The sequence below is a fragment of the Panthera onca genome, chromosome A2 (genome assembly GCF_046562875.1).
Source record: "Panthera onca isolate mPanOnc1 chromosome A2, mPanOnc1 haplotype 2, whole genome shotgun sequence".
NCBI classification, from domain to species: Eukaryota; Metazoa; Chordata; class Mammalia; order Carnivora; family Felidae; genus Panthera; species Panthera onca.
Genome location: NC_138340.1, coordinates 161,147,281 through 161,173,837, shown reverse-complemented (window position 1 = coordinate 161,173,837; position 26,557 = coordinate 161,147,281). Strand labels below are relative to the sequence as shown.

The 26,557-nt window shown below is 44.0% G+C and overlaps 1 protein-coding gene across 1 annotated transcript in view; it reads right to left on the bottom strand.

Moving 5' to 3' along the window:
- Window positions 1-1,964: 1,964 nt before the first annotated feature.
- The window catches only part of CNTNAP2 (contactin associated protein 2), a 1,969,961-nt gene continuing 1,945,368 nt past the window's right edge, over window positions 1,965-26,557 (bottom strand). Inside the window, exons 23-24 of the mRNA XM_060633381.3 lie at window positions 11,345-11,425; window positions 1,965-7,121 (exon numbers count right to left, since the gene is read on the bottom strand). Of these exons, the coding sequence (XP_060489364.1) occupies window positions 6,922-7,121; window positions 11,345-11,425 (281 nt within the window). The 3' untranslated portion in view covers window positions 1,965-6,921. The remainder of the gene's footprint in view (window positions 7,122-11,344; window positions 11,426-26,557) is intronic.

Genomic DNA, 26,557 nt, shown 5'->3' with positions numbered 1-26,557 from the left:
TCCTCTTGGCCTTTTTCATGTCTTTCATATCTTAGGTTAAATTTCATAATTTTGAGGGGCATCTGGGTGGCTCAGCGGGTTGAGCGTCTGACTTTAGCTCAGGTCGTGATCTCACAGCTTGTGAGTTTGGGCCCCACATCAGGCTCTGTGCTGACAGGTCGGAGCCTGGAGCCTGCTTTAGATTTTGTGTCTCCCTCTCTCTCTGCCCCTCCCCTGCTTGTGCTGTTTCTCTCTGTCTCTCAAAAATAAATAAATGTTAAAAAAATTTATATTTCATTATTTTGAATTTCTAGTTTTAGAAGAAATGGCTAACTTTCTCATACCTTAGGTCAAGGGACTTAAAAAATGTTGGTTTCATTCCTTTGGAGAAGACTTGGTGTATGTTTTTGTTTTGTTTTGTTTTTAGAGAGAGCGTGAGCAGAGGAGAGGGCCAGAGGGGGAGAGAGAGAGAGAATCCCTTGCAGGTTCCATGCTCGCCACAGAGCCCAATGTGGGGTTTGATCCCATGACCCTGGGATCATGACCTGAGACAAAATCAAGAGTTGGATGCTCAACCAACTGAGCCACCCAGGCATCCCCGGAATATGTGTATATTTGCCCCATCTCAAGAGATTCTACTTATGTACACCCAGAGGATGAATGAAGATGGATGGAAAGGCCATGGAAACGCAATCAAGAAAGTTGTGTTCTCTTCCCGGTCCTATGCAGTCATGCTGGGTGTGTTTGTGGTGTGGGGGCGGGGGGTGGGGGTGGGGAGGGAAGTGTTGCCGGGAGAGAGGGACCATTAGGCACAAGGATTATTTAGCTCAGGCTTCACTGAATTCGTGATTTCAGAGTGACCAAGGCCAAGTGAGCACGTGCTAATGATTACTCATAACACTTGCTATAACGAGCTGGCTTTCTGCTTAGGTTCACACAAACTCCTTCTCAAGACAGAACACAATGATCTCCTCTTCTCTATGTTCTGGTAAACCCACCATGCCATGTCATTACTGACAAAGAGTAAAATCCCCCCTACAAGTCTCCCTTCGGCCCCTTCTCTACTTTTATACCCCCATTTACTCAACAGATCCTGCCTTGTGCCAAAGGAAGGCACTGTCCTCCTGCAAATTACTGATCTTGATGTCTACATGGCACATGGTAGGTGGTACTGGGAAGGGAGGTAAGCATGCTGTGGCTCACATGTTCTTGGCGGAGATGTTAAGGCCTAACACGCCCGCTCACTCCTTTAAAATGTGCTGTGAACTTTCATAAGTGCTGGCTTTCTTTACTCAAGGGACTTTCTGATATTCTCCACCTGTTGGGTCACACCGGTAAAGCAGGATCATTACCAAGAGCTTTCTAGAAGACTTGAGTATCATTGCTATAGACTGGCCTCGGGAATTGCTAAGGAGCAGAGAGGTTGGGCTTTTAACTGGGAATTCACACTTATTTGGTATACGTTGAAATGCTTCACTGAGAATTGATTAAAAGGAAATGGCTTCCCAATGTTAACTGAAGACCAGCAAATAGGAGGAATAATTTAGGACTACGGCTCTTAACGCATCTGGAGTGCACTTAGAAAGACACGTTGCACATCTCTGTTGTCTGGTTGACTGGCCTGAATCCATTTGCCCATTATCCAGTGTTACTCCCTCATTCTAAGCAAGGCTCGGAATGTATTCTGGACATCACTTAACTCTAACTGCATTTTATCAAGCTGTGTGTAAATTAATCTAAAACATGGAGCCAATATCCATTATGCTACATTAAGAAAAATGGGGGAGGGGAGGCATGTGTGGCCCAAGAAGGTTAACAACGAATGTGTCCACGGAAGACCCATCTTTGAAGAGTGACTGTACCGCTGTAGTTTTGGGAAAGATTATATTCCCAACAGATGTATGTTCCAGTGCCCGGAACTTTCTTCGCTGAAGGTTGAAAATGGCTTCTAAGAGAATCAAGTGGAACAAAACACAAAGAATCGCTTTTAGGATAATTAAAACTATTTTGGATTTTTTATTTATCAATCTGGTTTCTAATATAATTTCAGTTAAATGAAAGACATTCACAAAGGATATTAAGCATACATACATAGTTTCCTTCTTTCATTGTAGTTTAACATGCTGTTGCTTTTAGAGAGTGAACTTTTGTGTCATTTCGCAGGGTGGAATCCTAATCGACTTTACAGAAAGAATACTTAGCCCAGCTTTTCACAACCCTGACCTCCGCAGTCACGATGCTCACTGAAAAAAATGCAAAAACCCAACCAAACTTAGAATCAGTAACATCTGAACTGTTTCTTGGCCTACTTTGAGAGGATGTCTTCATAGCCATGTTAGAACCCAGCGGTGGCTGTTTTGAAATAAACTGAACTTGGAAACGTTGCAGGCCACCTGTGTAGACCTGATCTTAAAGCACATTTTCATCTGGAAAGTGACCTTGGAAGTGCATGTTGGATATTAATACCTGTGCGCTCAGGTATCTTTATAATCTGCCAGTCCTTGCTCCACGGGAGATAATCAACTTTTCAACACGGTTTCCCTATTTCATCGACAATGACTTCTACATACCACACGTATCCAGAAAATACTGCTGTGAAAGACATCTATTCTAAAGTTTCCAACATTATCATGCAGGGCGTATGTAGCATAGGCACGTTGCCACTAGGCTACACGGAAAAATCACATTTGTTTCTTGTGTCGTCTTACGTACGAGCCAGCCCAATGGCACTGGGGGCATGTGTAAGCTGTAAGTCCCATCTGGGTGGGGACGCAGGGCTTTGTGCACGCGAAGTTCTGATTTCTCTGGCCTTCGGATGTTGCATCTTCCAGTATTGACAGGTTAGGTCCTGGGCAGTCTACCTGATTAACAATTTAGCAGCTGTACGGCAATGCCTCACAAGTCTGCACACTCCCGGATGTGGGCACATTGTTCATTTGGTGTGACTTACAACCACAGGCCAGAAAGTATGTCTTCCAGGGGGCTCCACTGACTTGGGTCTTTATATTTGGGTGTCAAAGGACGCTGCAGTCAAGACGCAATGGCCCCTCACGATTGTCCTATTAAGTGGGCAGAGCAGCTGTATCTTAAATATGGGGCAAAGAGGGACCACGGTTCACCAGTCTGACAAAGGTCACGTGGCAAGCCAGGGAGAGAGAAAGGGTTAGGACTCTATCAGCTGATGCCCAGGGTCTACGCTCACCATGATATCATTTTAAACATGGCGCTCGTTGGTTTCAGCCCCAATCAGCTAGCTAGACGTGCTGTCTCTCATCTATTTCAGGATCAGCTGGTTCTATTGTCACTAGTAACTTAGGACCTGTTTTTGGCTGGCTAACTGGCATCCAATTTAATAACTGTTGCCTTTCTTTTTGAAAACTGCTGGACAGGATGATGAAAAGGAAACAATATTAAGCGGTTTAAATGAGGTGCTAATTGTTTAGAGGCATAAAGAGACCTTTGCAATGCTTACCCTATACAAGGAAGGAGAGGGAGAAAAAGAGCAGATCCTGTAATAGAAGAAAAGTTTCTTCCGGACGCCACGCTGACACTGCGTTTTCCTATTTGGTAGCTACTTTTTCCTTCGGCGCTTCCTATGGTGTGTGTCTTTGTGCCAAGCTCTCTGAGGGCATCTGGGGGCGGCTCCACAGACGTTCAACAGTAACATTAAGATCTACTCTTTGGCTCATGCCAGCTCTTTTTCCTATGCCTCTGAATCCCTGCTCCTGTTAGTAAAGGATACTTGTTCATCAAACGCAGGGTAATGGGAAACTGTCCAACAAAGGCCCTCCAAACCCTTGTTTCTAGCTCCCATAGCCTTACGCATTAAGATGGGTCAGAGAAGAACTTGACAATGTAACTTCTCACCTCCTAAGCTACTTTCCTTGTGCTCTAGGGAATATGTTATTTTGAGAGCTGAGAATGGCACTGATCTTGCTTTCAAAGTCCTGCTCCTACCTCGTCAAAACCTAGATGTTTGCTTTCTACATGGAAGATGCTTCCTGTACAAACAACCTTAAGTCAGCCATCAGTTCTTCCTGAAACTTTAAAGCAGCTTCTTGTTTCTAAATTTTTTTCTTTTTGTTTTTGTTTATTATTTAAAGAGGTTACCACTAGCCCTCTGGACTAGAATGATAATGGACTGGGACAGAAGAATGTCAAGGTTTTGCGGGATGTGACTGACAAAGCAAGATTAGACACGGAGCTTGGGTCACGACATCGTGAGCTTTCAAGGGAGGGAGCATCGTCCTGAGCTTTCAAGGGAGGGAGCTGGAAAAAAGAGATGTTTCTTTATCTTCACATAAATTACTGACCATTTAGAACGTACTGGATATGGCCTTCATAGATACATTTAGGACTTTTGGTGAAGCCCACAATCCCAAAGAGAAGCCAAGGATTTCCAGCACTCCCTTGGCATTTAACTTAGTTACTTAATACCTTAACTACGTTTTTGTGTCTTGTCTGCTGGCCGGACTTACTCCCTTAAGGGCATACTGTATGTCTTAATGGCGGTGATACGGGAGACCCACTGAGCCCTCAGTCAGTCCAGTGCCCTAGGTTTGCAAATTTGGTGAAGGAAGTGTTGGGTTTTATTTTTCACCTTTTGAGGCAGGAAAGAGGGAAGAAGAGAGTGAAAAGAAAGGGTAAGGCCGTTTTAGTGTCAGGGACTGTTTTTGATTGTTTTAACCCCTGAATCATTTTGGGAAGAAAGTGAAAATGCTGACACAATGCATAAAGAAGAAAGCTATCACGGGAAACGCCAGAAACAATACATTTCCATCTGGCATTATTTGTGAAGTGCAAAATTAATAGCTGTAAAGCAGGTTTAAAACAAATTCTAAAAAACCTTTCTACAAAACATAATGTTTAAAATTTGCTTTCGTAATTTGACAATACACGAAACAGCCCTTAATGGTAGTCATCAAAACAGGCTTTGTTTTTAACATGTCACTTGGGTTCTCCTGTTCTGCTTTTTAGTCGTACCACATAGTTTTCATTTAACAACGTGTATTATGGAATAATGATCAAGACGTCTTTAAGGTAAGGGTGTTCGTGACAGTGGCTGAGGGTCAGCAACTGTGAAAGGCGTTCCGATTCCCTTTTGTTCTGTTACCTCGACTCTGATGGGAATGAACTGGTCCAGTATCTCCTTTGGAATGTGTCATATACAGGTGCAGGGGGCCCTTGGCAACTCTAGATAACAGTTTTCATTACCCAAGAAACTGAGATCCTCCAAAAAGCAAAGGCATACCGAGAATCTTGAAAAATATGTAGATATAACCCTAACAAACTAGAATTTCCATTTTATTGAGGCACGCTGTCAGAAAAACAGCAATAATACTTTTTGAACCTCATCTTACATGCTTCCAGGAGGAGAAGGAAAAAAGGGATCCTATTGAATTCCTCAAAATGTTGGAATCTGAAAAAAAATTTTAAAGTACTTATTCAGAGTCTGGACTATCATGATCATAAATGGTAGTCATTCTAGAAATAAATTGTGTAATTTACAAAAAGAGACCAATGAAATTATTTCTTGGATGCTTCAATAGGAGCTTTGTCCCATCTATTTACACACAAAATCTATCATTTTTAAATAAAACCAACGAGTTCTTTGTTGGAACAAGTTGGTCAAGATTCCTGATTAGACTGAGGTGTGACTAACTAGACGTGTCCATTCTCTGTGAAGCAACAGTCAGTTATCAGGTTGGTCATGAACCTAAGGTTCAGATGTATCTGCGAAAGAGGTCCCTGAATCGTGGCAGTGTGTCTGTTTAGGATGGAACGATACATGGATTAGATGATGGAAAATACGGCAGTATTTTCCATATGATTCTGGAGTAAAGCAATAATAATAGCAATCATAACCTGGCTTTATTGTGGCGTGTCCATTTGGAGGACATGGTCTGCTAGGATTTTGTCACAAGGGCTTAAAAACTAATATTTAAAGCAAGATAAGAAGAGCAACCTAATTTATGCATCATTCATTAGAAAGTGTCCACACTCTTGCTACAACTCTAAAAGGAACAGAGCAAACAAATCATAGCATCTGGCTCTAATTCCCCACCAAGGTGCCCCCACACACATATAGTGTAACCTAACATGATGTAGGTAAAGCAGAGGAAAAATCTTTTGTAACAGCTGGTCACCACCGCATTGTAGCTGACAGTCACAGGTCATGAAGAGGTCTAAGACTATGCACACGGAATAGTATTAGCTTGTAGAATCTGATGAAAAATAAAACCAACAATCCCAATATATGAAACTACTTCCCCTGGTTCTTAATGCTTCTCTCTGCTGTGTTTGTTGTGTTGTTACACAACAGGTGCCATATGCTCACTTCCTTCAGTGCTTTAGGTGGGAATGCTCAGAGAATAGGCATAGGTTGAGGTCTCTTTGAAAACTGGCAAACAATAGGTTCTGTTGGCCCCTTCCTTTCCTTTTCGAATTTACAGGACACCAAAAGAAATAGCAATATGAACACGAACTAGTTACTACGACAGCCCATTAAAAATTGACTATATGCAAAAGGAAGAGAATGCTGGAGGCCATGTGCATCAACTTTTCTCAAGAAAAAAAATATCCACGTTCTAAGGGCTCTTAAAAATGTAGAAAACTTGCCCTGTTACCATGGGTTTTTAGAACACCTCTAAACACACACAAAATAAGACAGTATTACCTACAAATTTCAATTGTTTCTTAAACTCTAAAAGCATTTTTTGTATTATTTTGATTTGATACAGAAGGGGAAACTCAGCTATAAAGAAATATTAAAAAGTACTTTTTGTGGCGATCAGTCTCCAGAATTTTCTGTTGCTTGCCTCCCCCGACTTGTGCTGATATTTTAAGGATGTGCTCAAGAGTATAAAGTAGGGTGCACTTTTGTCCCGTTTCCTCCTCCCGAATAGCTAGCCCCTCCCTCTCCCACAGCCAAATAGCCACCCCTCAGATGAGCCATTCCTTTTTGCTTTCGTCAATGGTCTCTGTGAAATTGGGGTCGTTGTTCATGATGGCAGCATCCGCGCTCTCTGCTGACTCTGCTCCCTTTGCTTCATTGGTGTGGTAGGTGCCCTTGTGGCGGAACATGTACCGAATGAGGAAGACCAAGGTGCAGAGAATGGTGAAAATCACCACAGCGATGACACCTGGTGGAGGCAGGAGAGGCACTGGAGGTTAAACAGACCTTGTATACATCCCTCCAACACCACTTTCCTCGTGTTGCCATGGTTCTCTCTAATGCCACCCTCCCCCACACAAAACACCAGCAACACATGTGGACAGGACTGAAAGGAGATTAGACCAATTCACAGTTATATTTGGAGATCTTAATGCTATTCTCTGAGGAACTGATAGACAGTTAAACAGAAGAGGAGGAACTACTGCTCAACTCATTTTATGAGGCCAGCATTATCCTGATAGCAAAACCAGACAAACACATCACAAGAAAACACAACTATGGGGCAACAGTCCTCTTTGATAAAATTTTAGCAAATCAAATCTGGCAATGTGTGGCAAAGAATATATTATGGTGAAGGGGTGTTAATTCTAGGAATGCAAGTCTGGTTTATCATTAAAAAACAAAGCGATGTAATTTACCACATTAAAGAAATATAGGAGAAAAAGCATATGACAAATTTCAACCTCCATTCATTGTGAAGCCTCTCAGAAAGTATCAGTAGAAGGAAACTTTCTCAACCTGATAAACTGCATCTACGAGAAACCTACAGCTAATACCCTAGTCAATACTAAAAGAGTAAACATATTCTCTCTAAAACAGGAAACAATGGAAGCAAGTCCTCTCTCTCAATGTACCAGAAATCCTTGTCAGTGCAATAAAACAAAAAAGAAATAAAAAGTGTACAGACTGTGAAGAAGTAAAAATTTTCTCTATTCTCAGGTGACATGACCATCTCTTAGAAAATCCTAAGTTATATATATATATATATATATACATGTATATATATATATATATATATATATATATATATGAAGTGTCTAGAACTAACAGTAAATTTAGCAAGGCCACAAAAATCAACTGTATTTTTATATACTAGCAAGAAAATACTTGGAAAAACATTTAAAGTAATAAAAACTTAAAAAAGTAATAAAATAATACCATTTATAATAAAACAAATTGAACACAGTTGTTCAAGGCTGTGTTTGCTCAAAACCACAAAACCTTACTGACAGAAATTAAAGATGTAGATAAATGGATGGATAGACCACCTTTAAGAGCCGAAGCACTCAGTATTGTTTTGATGTCCATTTCTAGACCAAACGCAATCCCAATGAAAATCTCAGCAAACTTTTTCTTTGGTAGAAATTTATAAGTTGATTCTAAATTTTATATGGCAATAAAGTAAAGGGTCCAGAATAGCCAACGTAATTTTGAAAAACAAAAAAGAAATAGCTGGAGAATGCATGTTGCTGTCTCAAGACTTAATATAAAGGTAAAACAATACAGCAAGCATGGTATTGGGTAAAGAAAGATATATAATACATCAACAAAACACAACAGAGTCCAGAAAACAGACATACACATATATGGTCTATTGATTTTTGACAAAAGTGCCAAGGAGATTAAATTTGGAAAAAGTATATAGTCTTTTCAACAAGTAGTTTGAGAATAACTGGATATTAGTTTGGAAAATAATGTCTTTGACCTTTATCTCATGCTATGTACCAATGTTAACTCAAAGTGATTACAGACTTAGTTAACAGAAACCAAAGCTATAAAAGTTCTAGAAGAAAACATAGGAAGAAATCTTCACAATCTTGAAGAGGCATATCATTAAAATAGAATTAAAAAAAAATCACAAGCCATAAAAAGATTAAAAAAATAAGACTTCATCAAAATTTAGATTTCTTGCTTTAAAAAAAAATACTGCTAAGAAAATGAAAAGGCATGTCACAGACTGGAGAAAATATTCACAATACATATGTCTGACACAGGACTTGAACTATCTAGAAAATAAAAAAACTGTTATAACTCAAAAGAAGTCCAATAATCCAGTTAAAAGATGGGGAAAGAATTTTTATTTTTTATTTTTTAAGTGTTTATTTTTGAGAGAGAGAGAGAGAGGGAGATAGAGAGAGGGAGAGAGGGAGAGAGAGAGAAGAATGAGCAGGGGAGGGTAGAGAGAGAGGGAGACACAGAATCTGAAGCAGGTTCCAGGCTCTGAGCTGTCAGGACAGAGCCCAATGCGGGGCTCAAACCCACAAACTGGGAGATCATGACTTGAACCAAAGTTGGACGCTTAACCAACTGAGCCACCCAGGCACCCCGGAGAAAGAGTTTTAAACAGACACTTCACGAAAGATTTACAAATGGCAACAGGCACATGAAAAGACGCTCAGGGTTATTAGTCATCAGCTCATTGCACATTAAAACTGCAACGAGCTACCACTACTCATCCACTGGAGTGGCTCAAATTAAGAAGACCGACAATACCAAGTGCTGATAAGATTGTGGAGCAAACCTGGCCTGTCAGATAGGAACTGCGGGGATGTAAAATGGTTCAACCGTTTTGGAAAACTGTATGGCAATTTCTTACAGAGTCTAATCTCCACTTTCTGTCACACCCGGCAACTGCACTCCCAGCAATTACCAAAGAGAAATGAAAACTTATGTTCACATAAGACTTCAACAAGAATACTCGTAGCAGCTTTATTCAAAATAGCTCAGACCTGGAAACAAACCAAACAGCCACAGGTGAGCAGATAAAACCAATTCTAGTACATTCACACAGCAAAACACAACTTGGCAATAAAAACGAACAGCCTATCGATTCATGCAACCATGTGGAGAGACCTCAGAAACATGACGTTGAGCGACAGAAGGCACGAACAGATGACATACTCTATGATTCCATTTCTACGCCACTCTAAAGGAGGTAAAAGTAATCAACACAGCAAAAAGCAAATCAGAGGTGGCCCTTCTTGGGAGTGGGGCAGGGCAAAGGATGGACTATACGGGGGCACAAAGAGCTTTCTGTGGGTGGGAATGTTCCAGATCTTCGTTGTGGTGGTGGCTATGGGTGTTTGTGTTTGTCACGAGTCACTGACCTGTTACGCTTACACACATGCATATCATGCTTCAATAAAGTTGATCTTAAAAAAACAAAACACAGTGAGGAGAGGGACCTTGATAAGACTGTACCGATGTGATTGGACAATGTGATTTAGGCGGCATTCTAAATGTATTCTAGTTTTAGAGTCACATATATTTTTCTCTTTTTAAAAATGTTTATTTGAGAGAGAGGGAGAGACAGAGAGTGTGAGCAGGGGAGGGACAGAGGGAGGGGGAGACACAGAATCTGAAGCCATCAACACAAAGCCCGACGCGGGGCTTGAACTCATAAACCGTGAGATCATGACCTGAGCTGAAGTCGGACGCACAACTGACTGAACCACCCAGGTGCCCCAAGTCAGGTATTTCTTACAGGCATCTACTTCTCCATGTGGAAAAGAGACCTACCGACTAAGCCAAGGTGATTGGCTGGGTTTAAGACCCTTGATACAATTACAGTATTAGCTGTCCTCAGACATGCAGGGGACACCTGGATGCAGTAAGACAGGGGGGCTCAGGCAGAGGAGACGGTGGGCAACGGGGGGCAAGGATACCAACCCAAATAAGAAGGACTGGGCTAGGAGACTTCAATTATTCTGCAGCCGTCCCTGGGAAGAAAAGACACTGGAATATTTTAGATACCCTGGCTTATTAATTTTCTGATGATCTTTATTAAGATAATGGCAGCCAGACTAGCACACTCCTGCCTGTTTTCGCAGTAAGTGATCCTGGGCCTTTTGGGATGTGCGGGAGTGAGAAGGGGAAAAGAGAGGAGAGAAGAGGCCATTGTGGCTCCTGCACGACGGCTGGCCTGCCTGTTCAGGCTCTGGCTAGCCCGGCACGACCATCGCATTCTTACGGGTCAGCATTGAAAAGCAGCCAGGTTACGGGGCACCCGGGTGGCTCAGTCGGTTAAGCGTCTGACTGCGGCTCAGGTCACGGTCTCATGGGTTGTGAGTTCAAGCCCCACGCTGGGCTCTGTGCTGACAGCCCAGAGCCCGGAGTCTGCTTCGGATTCTGTGTCTCCTTCTCTCTGCCCCTCCCCCACTCGCGATCTGTCTCTGTCTCAAAAATAAATAAACATTAAAAAAAAATTTTTTTTTTAAAGTAGCTGGGTTACATTTACATCCGTGTCTCCACATCTGTAGGTCACAATCCTTAGTCATATTTAAATAACAAAACAAATCAAGTAAAAATCTAGATGATGGTTTTGTTTTTGGTTTTGTTTTTTTAAGACGACGCATTTACGGACAATTCTTACTTTCCACAGGTGAGGAGCCTGTGCTATGCATCACCCACCTCCAATGATAGCCGAGTTTCTGTTGACTCCATTTCTTATAGCTTGGCCTTGTCCTGGATTATATGGGAAATCAGCACTGGCTGCAGAGGAAGAAATGGAAAAGTCAAGTGTAAGAGTCAAGGATACTAGTAATCCCAAATAACCCGATGTGGATATTTTTTCACACAACTCTTCAGCACTTCCTGTTTCCCCAGAGGAGAGTTCCGTTTCTGACAGGCCCATCTTGCCATCGTTTCCACACGTCTCAGTGCCTCCACCCCTGTTTCGGCTGTTCTGTCTGACATGAGACCCAGAGAAGCACGATCAGTCTTTTGGAGGAATATTAGAGAATCTTAGAGCTACCTGAGCTGTCCTGCTTCATCCACTGACACGCAAGCTGATGGATTAGAATGTTTTTTTCTCACCTTTGGCTGAAATCTGCCTCAGCTACTATTTTCTATCTACATTGGCTATTTCTGTAGAGCCTTTTATACCTTTAGTTTAAAAAGGAATCATGTCTTTAAGTGAACATTTTGCATGACTCTAATAAAACACAGGACATGTCAGGAATGTGTAAGCGGGTAACATTTCATAACAGTTGAGAATAATATACGCTGCCTAATAAAGTTTCCATTTCTTTCCCTGTTATAAAAAAAAACCAGAACCGGTTATATTACAGCTAGGTGTTTCTCTAGAATAAATTTCAAGTACGCAAAAGACAAACGGATCCTGAAGTCTTTCTAGAGGTCGGCAGAGTATCTGTTACCATCCATATGAGCTAATGTAACTTCAAAACCAATTTCATATTCGTTGGGCCTCTGTTTTAGATGTTCAGGTTTAAGGCAAATACTCCAACGGAAGTAGCTTCCTCCTTCAGCAGATCACCTTAGTCTAGAGCCATGGTTACTGGATGGCATCAGTTAGGTATTTAAAAAATGTTTGAACGAGTTATTTTGCATAATTAAATGTGTGCACACGGAGGAAAGAGGTCTGTGTTAGGGTTCAAGGAGGATCTCACTACGGACTTGGGTTTCGTAAGGCTCCTCCTTCAGCTCTCTGCTCTGAAGGATCCCCAGGATAATGATGAAAAGTAGGTAGAGCCCTTCTTTTCCTTTTCCCCAGGAAATAGGGCCACCAGCGAGATTTCAGATCCTACCAGCAAATGCTACTTCAGCTTTTCTCTGACTTAAGACCAGAAAAATGATCTGTTTCTGGATCGATCATATTCCAAATCAGCTCGGCCACCAGTGCCACTCAAGCCTGTCGATTTGATTAAAATGCAGACGCTAAGAAAGACACAAATGAAAGAACTTAACTCTGAGTCCTGGGGACTTTTCTTTCTTTAAAAAATATATATTTTTAAAATGTTTATTTACTTTTGAGAGAAAGAGAGAGACAGAGGCATGAGCAGGGAAGGGGCACAGAGAGAGACACACAGAATCCGAAGCAGGTTCCAGGTTCTGAGCTGTCAGCACAGAGCCCGACGCGGGGCTCGAACTCACGAACCGTGAGATCATGACCTGAAGGGAAGTCGGACGCTTAACTGACTGAGCCACCCAGGCACCCCTATTGTGTGCTTATTTTAACTGGTCCAATCCCATGTCTAGGGAGAGAGGGAAAGGCAGAGCCAACATGAAGTATACTGTAGTCAGTGACTTTCCCCATGCCCTTTAGGACTTTCTGGTGTGGGCAGCATGGACGGATATTCAAAATTCCAAGTGTCGGCCCAAGGATGCAATGACCTTGCATTTGTAGGCTCATCATCCGATGTTAAGGGTGATCAGAAAATCATCCCGTGTGAATAAAAATGGTTTCTAAATAATATTTCTGGAAACCTTGGGTTTCTTCTTTAAACCTGAGTGTTCCCTTCAGAGAAGGATTATTTGTAGATGTGACAAATGAATGTATTCAGCCATTCGACAGATCTTTCCAGAACATCGACTATGTGTCAGGCACCATTCTAAGTGTTGGGGATCCACAGTGAACAATAAAAAAGATGAAAATTGTTACTGATGAGGAATTTCTGTGCCTCATTGAAGAGTTTGGTTTACACAGTCAAAACACCAATTTAAAGCACGGATGTGGTTTTAGTTACGACCCTATCTAGTTACAGTAAATTGCCTAAAGCTGCTTTGTAGTTGCCATGTTACAACTCATACACTCATAGGTCACGGTAAGATTTGGTTACTGACATAAACTACACTTCCGAGACTGAGAGACTGCGAGTTTCTTTCCGAGGATGAAAGTTCATACTGTCACGACTCATCTTTGACCTAGTTTACAGGCCTTCTGACAACGTTAATTACCCTTCTCTGGACACTATTTAGTCCACATCTTCCTAGAAAGCCATCAAGCTTGTTGAGTGGCCCAGATGGGATTGGAAACCAGGCAAGGTTAATTCCTAAGCCATTCATTTCCATCCTGCCTTTTGAGGGCTGATGAGGCAGCCAGGTGGGGAAGTCCCAGCATCCAGACAGTTCCGCTTGGGCAGGGCCTGTGGGAGGAGGAGCCTTTTTAGGGGATGAGGGAGAGAAATCTGTTTTGTCTTGGAGGTACTGAGCCTGAGGTGCCTCTGGGACACCCAGATGGAGACGTCTACTGGACGTTTGGTATCTTATGAGTGGCTCGTATTTTTCATCTCCCTCTGAGAAACACAGCCATCTCCTCACCACTTTTAAGTAACATGAACCTTCAAAATATATGAAGTACGGAGACAAAAACAATGACAGTGGCAATTTTGTGATTATTCTATTATGTGAGAGTCGTGACTCTATGAAGCTGTTTGCTTCTCTGCTTCAGGTAATGCCGATGGGAGAACACATCACGCTTTCTCTCTGCTCCAAAACCGACTGTACGGCTTTGCATCCTTGGCCACAAAACCGCAGAAAAACACAGATATTTAGAGACGTGCATACGCCCCTCTCTCTGGATCCCTTGAAGTTATTGACATAACCAGTAGTGGAAGGTGTGGGTGTGACCTGAGATGACCCAAGAAGAACAGGAACAGCTAGAAGAGAACATGGAAATTTATCCCAGGATCGCCTTTCGTACAAAATCCGAAATCCTTTGTAGGGGGAGGAAGGCCTCCTTCGAGCTGAATTTCTCTCCTGCTCCTTCTCTGCCGGGGCCACTTTTCCAACTTGACATTCTAGGCACACAGACTCCTGATGCTTCCTGGTCGACACGTTCTGGCTCATCCCTCCGCCCCCCTCACCTCTGCCCTGCCTTTCTTCTCTCTGTCCATCAAATCTTACCTGTTTCCTAAAACTATCCTTAGCCACCTCGGTTATATGTCTGGCCCTCTTGTCAAGGTTGATCGGTCTGAATTCTTGTCACTCCCTACACACTCCCTACAGCCATGCTCTTAAAGGCGTGCTCAGTTATGTTCACGGTCCCAATGACAAACAGTGCTGACAGGCAGCTACGGCTAATGAGACGTTCGTTAAAATGAAATCAGTCCAGGGGTGCCTGGGTGGCTCCGTCGGTTAAGCGTCCGACTTCGGCTCAGGGCATGATCTCGGGGTCTGTGAGTTCGAGCCCCATGTCCGGTTCTGTGCTGACAGCTCAGAGCCTGGAGCCTGTAAATACAGAAAAGCTACTAATGGTTCCTGTGTCCACTGGTCTTTGGTTATTATCAGAAAACAGCCAGTGGGAAAAACCCTGAGGTACAACCGAAGTCCTCACGAAATTCAAGGGCACGGTTCTGTTTCTCGCATAAGCATCCCTGTTTTCATGGCTTCATTTATAACTTAAGTCTGGTTGTCCTAATGCACGTGAGTCCTTACTCCCTTGAGGCATATCCATTTTGTCCTGGCCAAGCAGACCAAGCGCTATTTTGACAGATATATTTGAAATGATTTCACTGTAACTGTCCTCCCCGCCCCCCCCCCCCCGGGGGTACCAACATCCTCTGGGAAATGCACATATGAAAACTTGGAAATCAAGAGACGTGAGTAAGACATAGGACAAAGCTCATCCCCGACACAGACTCCATTCTGTTCCATCTCATCCCCCGTCTGCTGGGAGAGCAGAGCAATTTTAGGGGTGCTGCAGAATCAAGGAACCTATATTTTGGGAAATGGCATGAATAGGTCCCAACAGGCTGGCTGGCACAGTTGTGAGAGGATGCGACTCTTGATTTCGGGGTCATGACTTTGAGCCCCATGTTGTGGGTGGAGCCTACTTAAACACACACACACACACACACACACACACACACAAAACCAGACTCTAGATATTAACAGTCTCAAGACCAGACCTGCGTCAAATAGGCAAAGACTATATTCAATATACGTTTCTCCTGGGTCTCCAGGCGATAGAACATGATGATGACTGTCGAAGCATGGTGCTATGTCAGCTCTGATTTAGGGCCTCATAGGAGCATGTGCATTTCTGTTTATTTCCCTTGTGTACGTCCTCTTGTCTGTCTGGCCATCCCCATTACACTGGCCACACACAGACCGTGTCTCCTTTGCACACCTAGAGGTTGGCGCTCCTCCCTTTCTCCACCCGGCGTAGCGCAGGCAGACCGTGGGCTGGAGGAATCCATGATGAGACATTCTCCACCCACACTCATGCTTGTCCCATTGCCTGGCTGAGGCTTCGGGCTACAGCACACCATTGCCCTCCTTGCCAGAAAGGGAACATATATGACAGGCTCCAAACATACTCAGACATGGGTCCGATTCACCCTCGACACACGGATGCTGTCCCCTTCCACTGTCTTTGCCACTCGAGAAGCCACCTGAGGGCTCAGCACCGGTGTCCTTTCCCTCTTCCTCCTGCCCTACCTTCAGGTTGAAAATCAAGAAGGAAACAACAAACAAACTTTGTAAAAGTGGGCCTGGCGGGGGGCGGGGGGTTCCCATAATGATACCCATACCGTAGAGCGATCCGTTCTTAGAGCTGGGTGAGTAAAAATACACTTTCCTCCCCCACAAAATAGAAAGGATGAATGTTCTGTCCTTCCCTTTGCTGCGTTCCTGGAAGGATTTGTCAGGAAAGTAAATGACAGGCTAACCAGCACCTCTTATCCTGTGTGCTGTGTGGGGCGAGTGTGGTGCCTCTCCCTGGCAGCTGAGACCCCCGGGGCTCTTGGGGGACAGGGACAAGTTCTGACCCCTGCCGGCCGGGAGGTAAGGGACATCGAGCAACAAGGGCTCCGGGGACCATGCAGGTTGTTTATACGTGACGAACAGGAAAACTCTAAATTCTAGGATTATAAGGTTAGTCATCGTTTGGATGACACTTTCTTCACAGATGAAACTCATTAGGGCCCAGGACAGCAAGGGGTTGGTGGAATCAACCTAGAAGTGTTTTCCTTCCGTGGTGGAGTACAAAATGTAAAGGCAGGTGAAATTCAAATTTCAGGAACAAGGTAATTAGGGACTAATAATAATAGCCCTTCCTACAAGTCAGGCACTGTTTTTTGTTTTAATTTCTAAAATGTTTATTTTTGAGAGAGAGAGCGCGAGTAGGGGAGGGGTGGAGAGAGAGAGAGAGAGAGAGAGAGAGAATCTGAAACGGGCTCCAGGCTCTGAGCTGTCAGCACAGAAGCCTGACGTGGGGCTCGAACTCTGAACAGCAAGATCATAACCTGAGCTGAAGTCGGACACTGACTGACTGAGCCATCCAGGCGCCGCAAGCCAGGCACTGTTTTAAGTCCTTTAAGTCCATTTCAGCCTCATGTGAACCCCGACAGGTTGGCAATATTCATCCCATTTTGGAAGGTTCTGGAAGGCCAAAAGCTGGTCTGAGGTCCCATAACCAGTAAGTGGTAGAGCCAGAGTTTGAACCCAGGAAACTGGCTCCAGAGACGACTTGCAAAAACACTAAGCTGAACTGTTTCTGATGTGAAAGCAAACTTGGTAAGAGCAGGCCCAGGGGACACGGCTCCCCATCATTGCACACAGTCTACACTGGCTCTATCAAATCATCAACACAACTGCATGCTCTCAAGGCAACGGATGCTCAGTTATTCTCCCCGTGGTTGGCGGCTCGCCTTGGACCCAGATAGGAGTCCCTCACTGACCCAAACAGCGCAGAGAGAAGGCTTATTACCACCATGGAAACACTTGTGAAATCATGAAATCAGGAACCGTGCTAACTGTGCCTTAAACCGTCACTGTTAGAACATAATTTTTTTTTTTTTTTAATCACATTTAGGGAATGTGAAAAATAGAAGACGTTTCCGGGCGGGTGCTTAAGTACAAATAAATGATTTAAAAAACAGTTGCAAGAACAGAATATTAAAAAGAGATTTGAATTCTTTAGCCACCAATTTCTTGCCTGCCCCATTGAGCAGGCAGGGAGAGGACAGAATAATAAAGCTTTTCTTCTTCTTCTTCTTCTTTTTTTTTTAGTACACAAGATAAATGAGGTAGTTGTAGTTCTTATTTACTAAGTTTCAAAATATGTAAAATTGTAGACTTCAGGCTCAGAAACCAATGGCAAATAAAACACACATTTAAATGCATACAAAAGTAAATCGAGATTATCTAACATAAAACCCCCAAAACCAAAGGCACTAAAAGCTTCAGGTTGTCATCTATCAGGGACAAAAAAATTAGATACTAGCTGACATCTCGTAGAGAAAACATCGCCATGGAAACCACTTGAGCTTCGGCATCTGAAGTGATAATTTGAGATACTCGAACAAAACTGCTATTAGTTATAATTTAATTTAGATTGCAGCATGATTTTTGCAGCGGGGGCTGGGCCAGATGATGTATATGTGCCTTTGTTCTTTCCAACGTCTTTGTTTCATTTCACTGTATTCTCTCTTCCAGTCTGAGCTCGATGGCAGAAAATTATTTTTTTCAAATAATTTGTTCTAGCCATTCACTGCTGACTGGTGTTCTAGAAGCCTATGAAAACAAATGGTGGCCGACTAAGATGCTAAAGATATAAGGGGATGTTGTTTTATTTTCAGAGAGGTGACGGCTGATCACGTTTGCAGGAGGGAGAGACTTCTCCAGGCCAGCAGGATTTTAGCCAGGTAAACAGAATGTGGCACGCATCCCCACGAGCCTGAGTCTTGTATTTACACCTATGCCCTCACCTCGGTTTTTGCAAAAAGCCAGCCAGCCAGAATTCCAAATTCAAATGGGGAGGGGATTACGGATTTTTGGCTTCTGACTTGAGAAATCACACAAGGCTTACATTTCAGTTCTAGTCTCTCTCTTTTTTTTAATGTTTATTTTTGAAAGAGAGAGAAAAAGAGAGGGAGAGAGTGTGTGCGGGGGCAGGGGAGGGGCAGAGAGAGAGAGGGGGACAGACGATCCAAAGCAGGCTCCACAGTGACAGCCGCAGGGGGTCGAACTCACAAACTGTGAGATCGTGACCTGAGCCGAAGTCTAAGTCGGGCACTTAACCAACAGAAACCCCCAGGCGCCTCAACATTTCTAGCTTCTTTTTTTTTAAGTTTATTTATTTATTTTGAGAGAGAGAGAGAAGGGGAGGAGCAGAGAGAGAGGGAGACAGAGAATCTGAAGCAGGCTCCGTGCTGTCAGTGCAGAGCTTGATGTGGGGCTCAAACCTATGAACCGTGAGATCATGACCTGAGCTGAAGTCAGACCCTTAACCGACTGAGCCATGCAGGCACCCCCCCCCCCCAACCCCAACATTTCCAGCTTCTTAAAGGAAAGAGCAAGTGGCAGCTGCCTGCCTGGTTGTCAGAGGTTTGATGAGAAAAAGGTCAATTAGGTAAAAACGAACAGAATACAGGAACTGGTCATCACCTGCTATATATTTGTTTAAAAAGGTTTTTTTTTTTTCAAGTTTTTAATTTTGAGAGAAAGAGAGAGAGTAAGCGAGCAGGGGAGGGGCAGAGAGAGAGGGAGACACAGAATCGGAAGCAGGTTCCAGGCTCCGAGCTGTCAGCACACAGCCTGATGCGGGGCTCGAACCCACAAACCGTGAGATCGTGACTTGAGCAGAAGTCAGACACTTAATCAAGTGAGCCACCCAGGCGCCCCTGACTGTTTAATGCCAACTTTTACATAAAAGATCTGAATGGGCAATTGATTATATTAGATTCCCTCCTTCCATTTCTTTCCTTTTTTTTTTTTTTTTTTTTTTTTTAGCCAACTCTGAGTTGTCTCAATTGCCTTTCAGGAAAAAAGATTCATGGATATTCCCAGACCAGGCTGAACACCACGTTCTTTTGTCCGACTGCCCATAATAGGTATTTGAGTTGGAAACAGCTCGTTACTGACACGAGTTCAGTCTTGGTATTCCATGAAATAAACAGGTAAGACGCTGGGCGTCCATTTCCACGGTGGGCAAAGGCGTCCTCTTATTTCTCAGGTGGGCAAACTGTTCCTTCTTTCATGTTAGTTACAATCGTTGATGAGTCCGTCGTCGGAGCTGTTGCCGGATGATGTCACAGGCCCTGTGGGTCAGAGACGGTGACAGCCGGCTGTCACGGGTTGACTCCCTCAACGTCTCCCTCCCGCGGAGCAGGCTACACCGCACGGAAGTGTTCAGTCTTGCAGCGGGTAGGTGCCCGTCACCTAAGTGTGAGCCCTGTGGACTCATTAAAGACGCTTCTGTGCATCTTGCTGTGGTTCTCAAGCCGAGCCTTGAAAGTCTAGATCAGGGAGCCCCAGAGCGAGGGCTGGGGAGCCCGGTGGTGTGGCCTTCCCTTCACGATGAAGAGGGTCATGCTCCTGTCTGCGGGGCTCTGCAGTCACCGCGTTCCTCTGCCACAAGGTGTAAATAAATCTGTGCTGGTGTCATCAGGAGTGCAGAAGCCCCAGATCTGGGGGAATATGATTGATTTACTGGAATTGACTCGTTTTTTTGAGAGAAATCTTGTCTCCTTGCTGCTGGTGCATATATGGGTGGAGGTTGAGAGAAGGCGGCCAGCTCAGGGGGGAAGGCCAGCGGCTACAGAGGAACGTGGTTGTCCAATATTCCGAAGCACCAGAGTGACTGTCACTTGAGGACGTGCTGGGTCACCGTTTACAGATACATTTATCAAGCCTGGTGAACATCCCCGCTACGCAGGGGTCCCAGCTAACACAATTTGTGGTTACCTGTTGGCAAAGCGGTCCCAGCGAGAATTGGTTGTCTGTTCGACAGTGGAAAGAGTCTCAGTTTCCAAGGAGAGGGTGGCTGAGAAAATAAAGACGGCAAGAAGATACCAATCGTAGCGAATGAGCCAAAAATGCATCTTTTAAAGACATTTCCTGCTGTACTTCCTCTCCTCCCTGACAGGTGTTTGAGCTGGCACCATTCAGAAGGCCAACATCTTCAGGAGACCTTGAGGCCATGGTCTCCGGGCTTCTGCTGAGAAACATGTCCACTTGGGGTTACGCACGTCTCAGTAAAGGCTTTGGACTTCCAGAATTTATGGTGCGGAAGCTTGGTGAAAATAGCTTTTTTATCTACCCAAGAGATGAGTTTCCTCATTCGTGAGAACATTGAGGCACATTTCATCATATGAGGAATCAGGCAAGGATGAACGTATCCTTTTACTCCCCCTTTATGGAGATTTCCAGTAGATTCCAAGGCCATAATTTGACTGTGGATAGCTCTTTTGGAAGCAGCTGGATATTCCTGATTTGTTTTTGTCACCATCGTACGTCTTTCAAGGTAGTACAGTGAAAAATCAAATGCACGTTAAAAAACATTTAATCTGCTATAACATCTATATCTTGACTTGCGGGCAATGCTGTCTTCTGTTTTAGGTGATGAATACGGTCCTGCTCTCTGTAGACTGGTCTGTCAATGTCCACTCGGTTTGGGCTTTGGAGGAGGTCGCGTTATAACTGCTGTTTCTTTTCTTTTCTTTTTTCTTTTCTTTTCTTTTTTCTTTTTCCTTCCTTCCTTCCTTCCTTCCTTCCTTCCTTCCTTCCTTCCTTTCATGTTTATTTATTTATTTTGTGTGTGTGAGAGAGAGAGTGCAAATAGGGAAGGGGGGAAGGGGAAGGGGAGGGAGATAGAGAGAGGGAGAGAGGGAGAGAGAGACAGGGGGAGAGAGAGGGAGAGGGAGAGAGGGAGAAAGAGAGAGAGAGAATCCCAAGTAGGCTCTGCTCCCAGCAAAGAGCCTGACACGGAGCTAGATCCCACGACTTTGGGATCATGACCTGAGCCGAAATCAAGAGTCAGATAAACTTAACTGCCTGGGCCACCCAGGTGCCCCACTGCTATTTCCTCAAAATGTAAAATTAACCCTTTTTATCCCTAAGAGTTCAGAAACCAGTGTCTAGGTGGGGAGCGTATCTCAGACCACAGCGGCATTCGCCCAGATCACAGCCCGCTGACGGGGTTCTGGCTCCACTGTGTGGTCTATTCGAAGTGGTGGGGGGTGAGCAGACAGAAAGTACTTTTAAAAATTAATTCTGCACACATTTTAAGTCTTTTATCAATGCCCAGCTGGGCTCTTGCTTTTGAAATACTCTTTTTGGCTGTGTTAGCACAAGTGAACGTTTCTAATTCCAATCCCAAGACAATGGCTTTTCTTCCAAGAAGGCTGACCTCGTAAAACTGAATATACAACTCTCAAGCTAGAGATGTCTGCTGTCTTTTGAGCTGTTCTCTTCTTGAATTAACCTTGGATCTCAGAAGACAACCATCTTTGCTTGTTGGCAGGTGGAATGACTAAGGATCATCAAAAAAGAACCCTGTAAAACCAATGAAAGCTTCCCGGTGTTTTCCACAAATAGATTCCTCCCCAGCGCTGGCTCACATCATTACCAGGATGGGATAAACTTCCAGCACCAGCCATGTGGCTCTAACACAGTTCTTTTGGGTCAACAGAGTGTGAAAAAATACTTAATTGGCTCTAGCAGTCTTCGGTATGATTTCTTCCACATCAAAAAAGAGACAGTGGGGGGGAAAAAAAAAAAAGAAAAAGGAAGGTGTATTTTGTAGCGGGGATTTCGCCTCTAGGGACACAGTTATTATTTCAGACTCCTGCATTATATTTAAGAGATGTCAGAAGGGAGGAACACAACTCTGAATAGGGACTGAAATTCTTTTACGTTTAAAGTTTCTATTGAGAGGAAGGAAAAATGGGGTATACCTGAATTTGAGACCCGATCATGCTATTCTCTGTATAGTTTTGGGCGAGGTGCTGTAAACACTGGGGCCGCTGGCTCAGTCCTGACTGCACATGAGGAATCTCTCGGGGATGGGGAACAGGCATCGGGAGTTTTAAAAAACTGCCCCGGTGATGCTAATGTGCAGCCAGAGCTGAGTTGCAGCCACTGAGGTGTTTGTTCATTGACAGAATGAATGCATTAATTTTGTGAGTCGATTTCCTTATATATATATTTTTTAATGTTTATTTATTTTGAGAGAGAGAGAGAGAGAGAGAGAATGTGTGTGCCTATGCATGCACGTGCAGGGGAAAGGCAGAGAGAGAGGGAGAGGGAGAATCCCAAGCAGTTTCCACACCGTCAGCAAAGAGCCTGAGGCGGGGCTTGAACTCACGGACCCCAAGATCATGACCGGAGCTGAAATCAAGAGTCAGATGCTTAACCGATCGAGCCACCCAGGGGCCCTGGTTTTTCTTATCTTTACGAAAATGTGGCTAATACCGTCCACACATACCACATAGGGCCGCTGTGAGGATAGAACAAAACCAGACACTGAAGCGTTAAAGTTGCTCACAAATCGAAGCTATCATTTCTGTCTTTATCTTTTCCAGTCTTCTAAAAGTTAAAATTCCCAAGTAATTTCTCGAAAATCGCTTTTAGCCTTTCTAAGCGGGAAATTTCAGAGCAACCCGTGTCCATCCCTAGGTTGAAAATAATTGCAACCACATTCATCTGGATTTTTATGCACATTTTAACGTAAAGTTGATTTTACTTTCTTCCCCGAAGCCTTCCGGGGTTACTCTCTGGAGGAAACTGAGCCGCAGAATCGAGAATCCCCCTGGGTCTTTAGACATTTCTGAGTAGTCTGTGCAGAGCCTGGGGAATCCACCAAAGATCTCTCCAAACGAGCGAAACGACTTGTCGCCTGTTTGTTGGCTGTGTTTAGAGGGACTTTCCCCTGAAGAGCGGATGGCATTGGGTCAAACACTTCATCTGGGTAACGTTTCTGTGACTTTCCAAATCAGAGGCAAGGACACAAGGCCCCCGATTTGCCAGCAAAGGTAGAATTAGCATTTCCCGGGGGGGGGGGGGCGACTGGCAGGGATTCCCTCGGGAGGATTCACACCCAGGGCTTCTGACAAAATAGTCTTTCTGAGTGACAGAGTCAGTAAAGGAAGCAATGCTGGATTCATGTGGAAGATGCTGAGCTCCCCTGAATGCCTCCAAGGGATCTGCATGGATGCTCAAAGACACAGCACAGCAGGAGGAGGCTTCAGACGGGTGGCTCGTGGAACCAAGGTCAGACTCAGACATCCCCGGACCACACAGAAGTCAAACCTGCTTCACTTCTGTGGGCGTCTCGTAACATTGCTACGACACGAGAATGAGGCAAAAATGGAGAGCGGGAACCATTGGAGTCTGTGGTTCTGTGGTCCACGGAGAAGTCACCATAGCAACGTGTTGGGTATTCCTCTGCCCTTCCTGGCCCTGAGTGAGGACAGCCAGGGACAGATCTGGGAGAGGTGGGGCTCCAAGGACGGGGCCAGGTGTGATGGGGTCAGGGCGGGGGGGGGGGGGGGGGCGTGCAGAGCACAGAGAACAACAGAATCCTAACCTTCTTGGCTTTCAAATCTGTTGCGAGGGACAAGGGGAAAGGAAGACAGCAAGAGAGGCGGGGGAAAACCGGACTGAAAGAAGTCCCCGTGAGGCAGGAAAGAAGGGCCTTACACGTTGTCCCAAAGCTGGAGGTTTGAGCCCCTTCGGATTTTTCCCCAGTGGAGTTCTAGAAAGTTAGAGAGTCCCGGTTAGGAAAGAATGGAAGCTTTGGGGGAAGGCAGCCCTCTGCCCCTGTCAGGCGCGGGAGCCACTAGGAAGTAGCAGGTGTGAGGAGGGGACGGTGTGCAGGGGTGAGGCTGAAAGGGGGTAGCACCCTGCTGCCCGCACCTGAGCCACCTACATCCCTCATCTCTTCACCACGGCCCCCACGGCTTTGCAAAGCACAAGCCTGCCAGCTCTGTTATTGCAGTGACTTGGAAAGGCTGTGTGGGCTCTCGAGGCTTCTCAGATGCCTTGGTTAAAAGTATTCATGCCAAGACACTGCGTCTGGAATCTGCCATCTGGGAGGTGCGGTCAAGAGTGAGCCTTGGGCTTGGACCTTAGATTTGTTAACTTTGGTTCACATTTCTCTGTGAGAAGATATCATACACACGCCAGTGATGAAAATGAGATCATTGAACATTCAAATCACAAAGTTAAAGAGCATGGATATATATTCAAAGAAGTCAAGATAAAAGCATCTGGGAAAAGAAAATAGAAACATGATAGAATAAATAAATCCAGAGCTGGTTCTTTGAGAAAAAAAAAAAAAAAAGTCAGATACTCTAAGAAGAAAAGGGGAAAATCCTAAACCTAGTATAAGATATTTGACTAAGAAAGTTTCTAGAGAATGGATATTAATTATAAAAACTTATTTTGTTCCACTCTATGGAAATGAATTTGAAAACCTAGATTAAAAGCACACATTTCTGGAAGAATACAATATAACAAATTATTATACATGAGAAAACAAATCTAATGAAACCAATTATCATAAAGGAAATTGGGGGTTGTCAAAGAGGTATGCCCACTAAAAAACAAACAAGAACAAGCCAGTAGGCTCCATTGGTTTTACGGGTTAAGTCTATTAAAAATTTTTTTTTAACGTTTATTCATTTTTGAGAGAGAGACAGAGCGTTAGCAGGGGAGGGGCAGAGAGAGAGGGAGACAGAATCTGAAGCAGGCTCTAGGCTCCGAGCTGTCAGCACAGAGCCCGACGCGGGGCTAGAACTCATGAACCGTGAGATCATGACCTGAGCCGAACACTTAACCAACTGAGCCACCCAGGCGCCCCGGGAGTGAGTCTATTAAACTTACAAGGTACAGGGGATGCTCCAAGGCTATTTATATTCTTGCCACAGACAGTGAGGTCCTTGGACCCAAAGCATCGGCATCACCTGGGGGCTTGTCAGAAAAGCAGGCTCTCAAACCCATCTCTGCCCAACTCAACCTTACTCATCAATTTCCCCAGGGGATTCTTAGTTCAATTTAAGTTTGGATGACACTTGTTTGTTACTCTGTGAGTTGGAGGGTGATGGACAAACCCAGTATGGTGTGGCTAGGGATCACAAGACTGAAATCTGATGTCGCCAAGGCTGAGTTCTTGTCGGGAAGCTCTAAAGAAACGTTTGTTTCCAAGCTCGTTCTTGTTGTTGGTAGAACTCAGCCTTTGTGGTTGCAGCAGGGAGGTCCAGGTTTTCTTTCTGGTCAGTGTGAGATTGCTCTCCTAGAGGCCTCCCACATTTCTTGCAGGATGGCTCCTTTTTATGAAGCTGGCATAAGTGTATAAAACCCATATCTGCACCCCCCTCCCCCAGCCAAAAAGTAAAAGGATGCTATAAACATATTTCAGCCAAGAATTATTAACGTCAAAAACAAACAAAAACCAAACTACTAACCTAAACGAAGTGTGAGTAAAATTACTTTAGCTATACCTTGAGTCAATGCCTCTCCATGACTGAATGTGGTTAATGCTAGGAATGAACGCTCGGTTCACGATTTGGAGATCTATTGCTATAATTCACCCCATTACTTTATCCAAGAACATGATCGTGCCCATAGATGTTGAAATGGCATTAGATACCATTCAACACCCAACTCTGCTAAGACTTACCCAAGCAAGAATCCTTAAAATGTGAATACGTGTATGGTAGGTTACACATTAGGTAGAATTCTAAGATGGCCCTTGTTGTACACATACCTCGTCTCGCTTATATTTAATCAAACATTCATCTGGGTGCTGCTGTGAAGAATTTTGCTGATGTAATTTGGTGCCAAAGTAACTCACCTTAAGACGAGGTTTTTTTCTGTGTTTGTTTTTGTTTTTGATTGCTTTTGGGTTTTGTGCCTCGACAAAAAAGGGAAACAACTGAGAAGTTTATCAGGAAATGTTTTAAAGTTATATCTACATGAATATTGAATAACGGGAAGGGAAGACAATAAATGGAAAGACATTTGCTTGCTGGGCAGGGAAATATTATTTGCATAGGTGTCAATTATCCTGCAATTACTTTACACATACAATTCAATCTCAATCAAATTCTAGAGAATCCCAACGAAATGACAGGAATTCTAACATCACGTGGGAAGCGT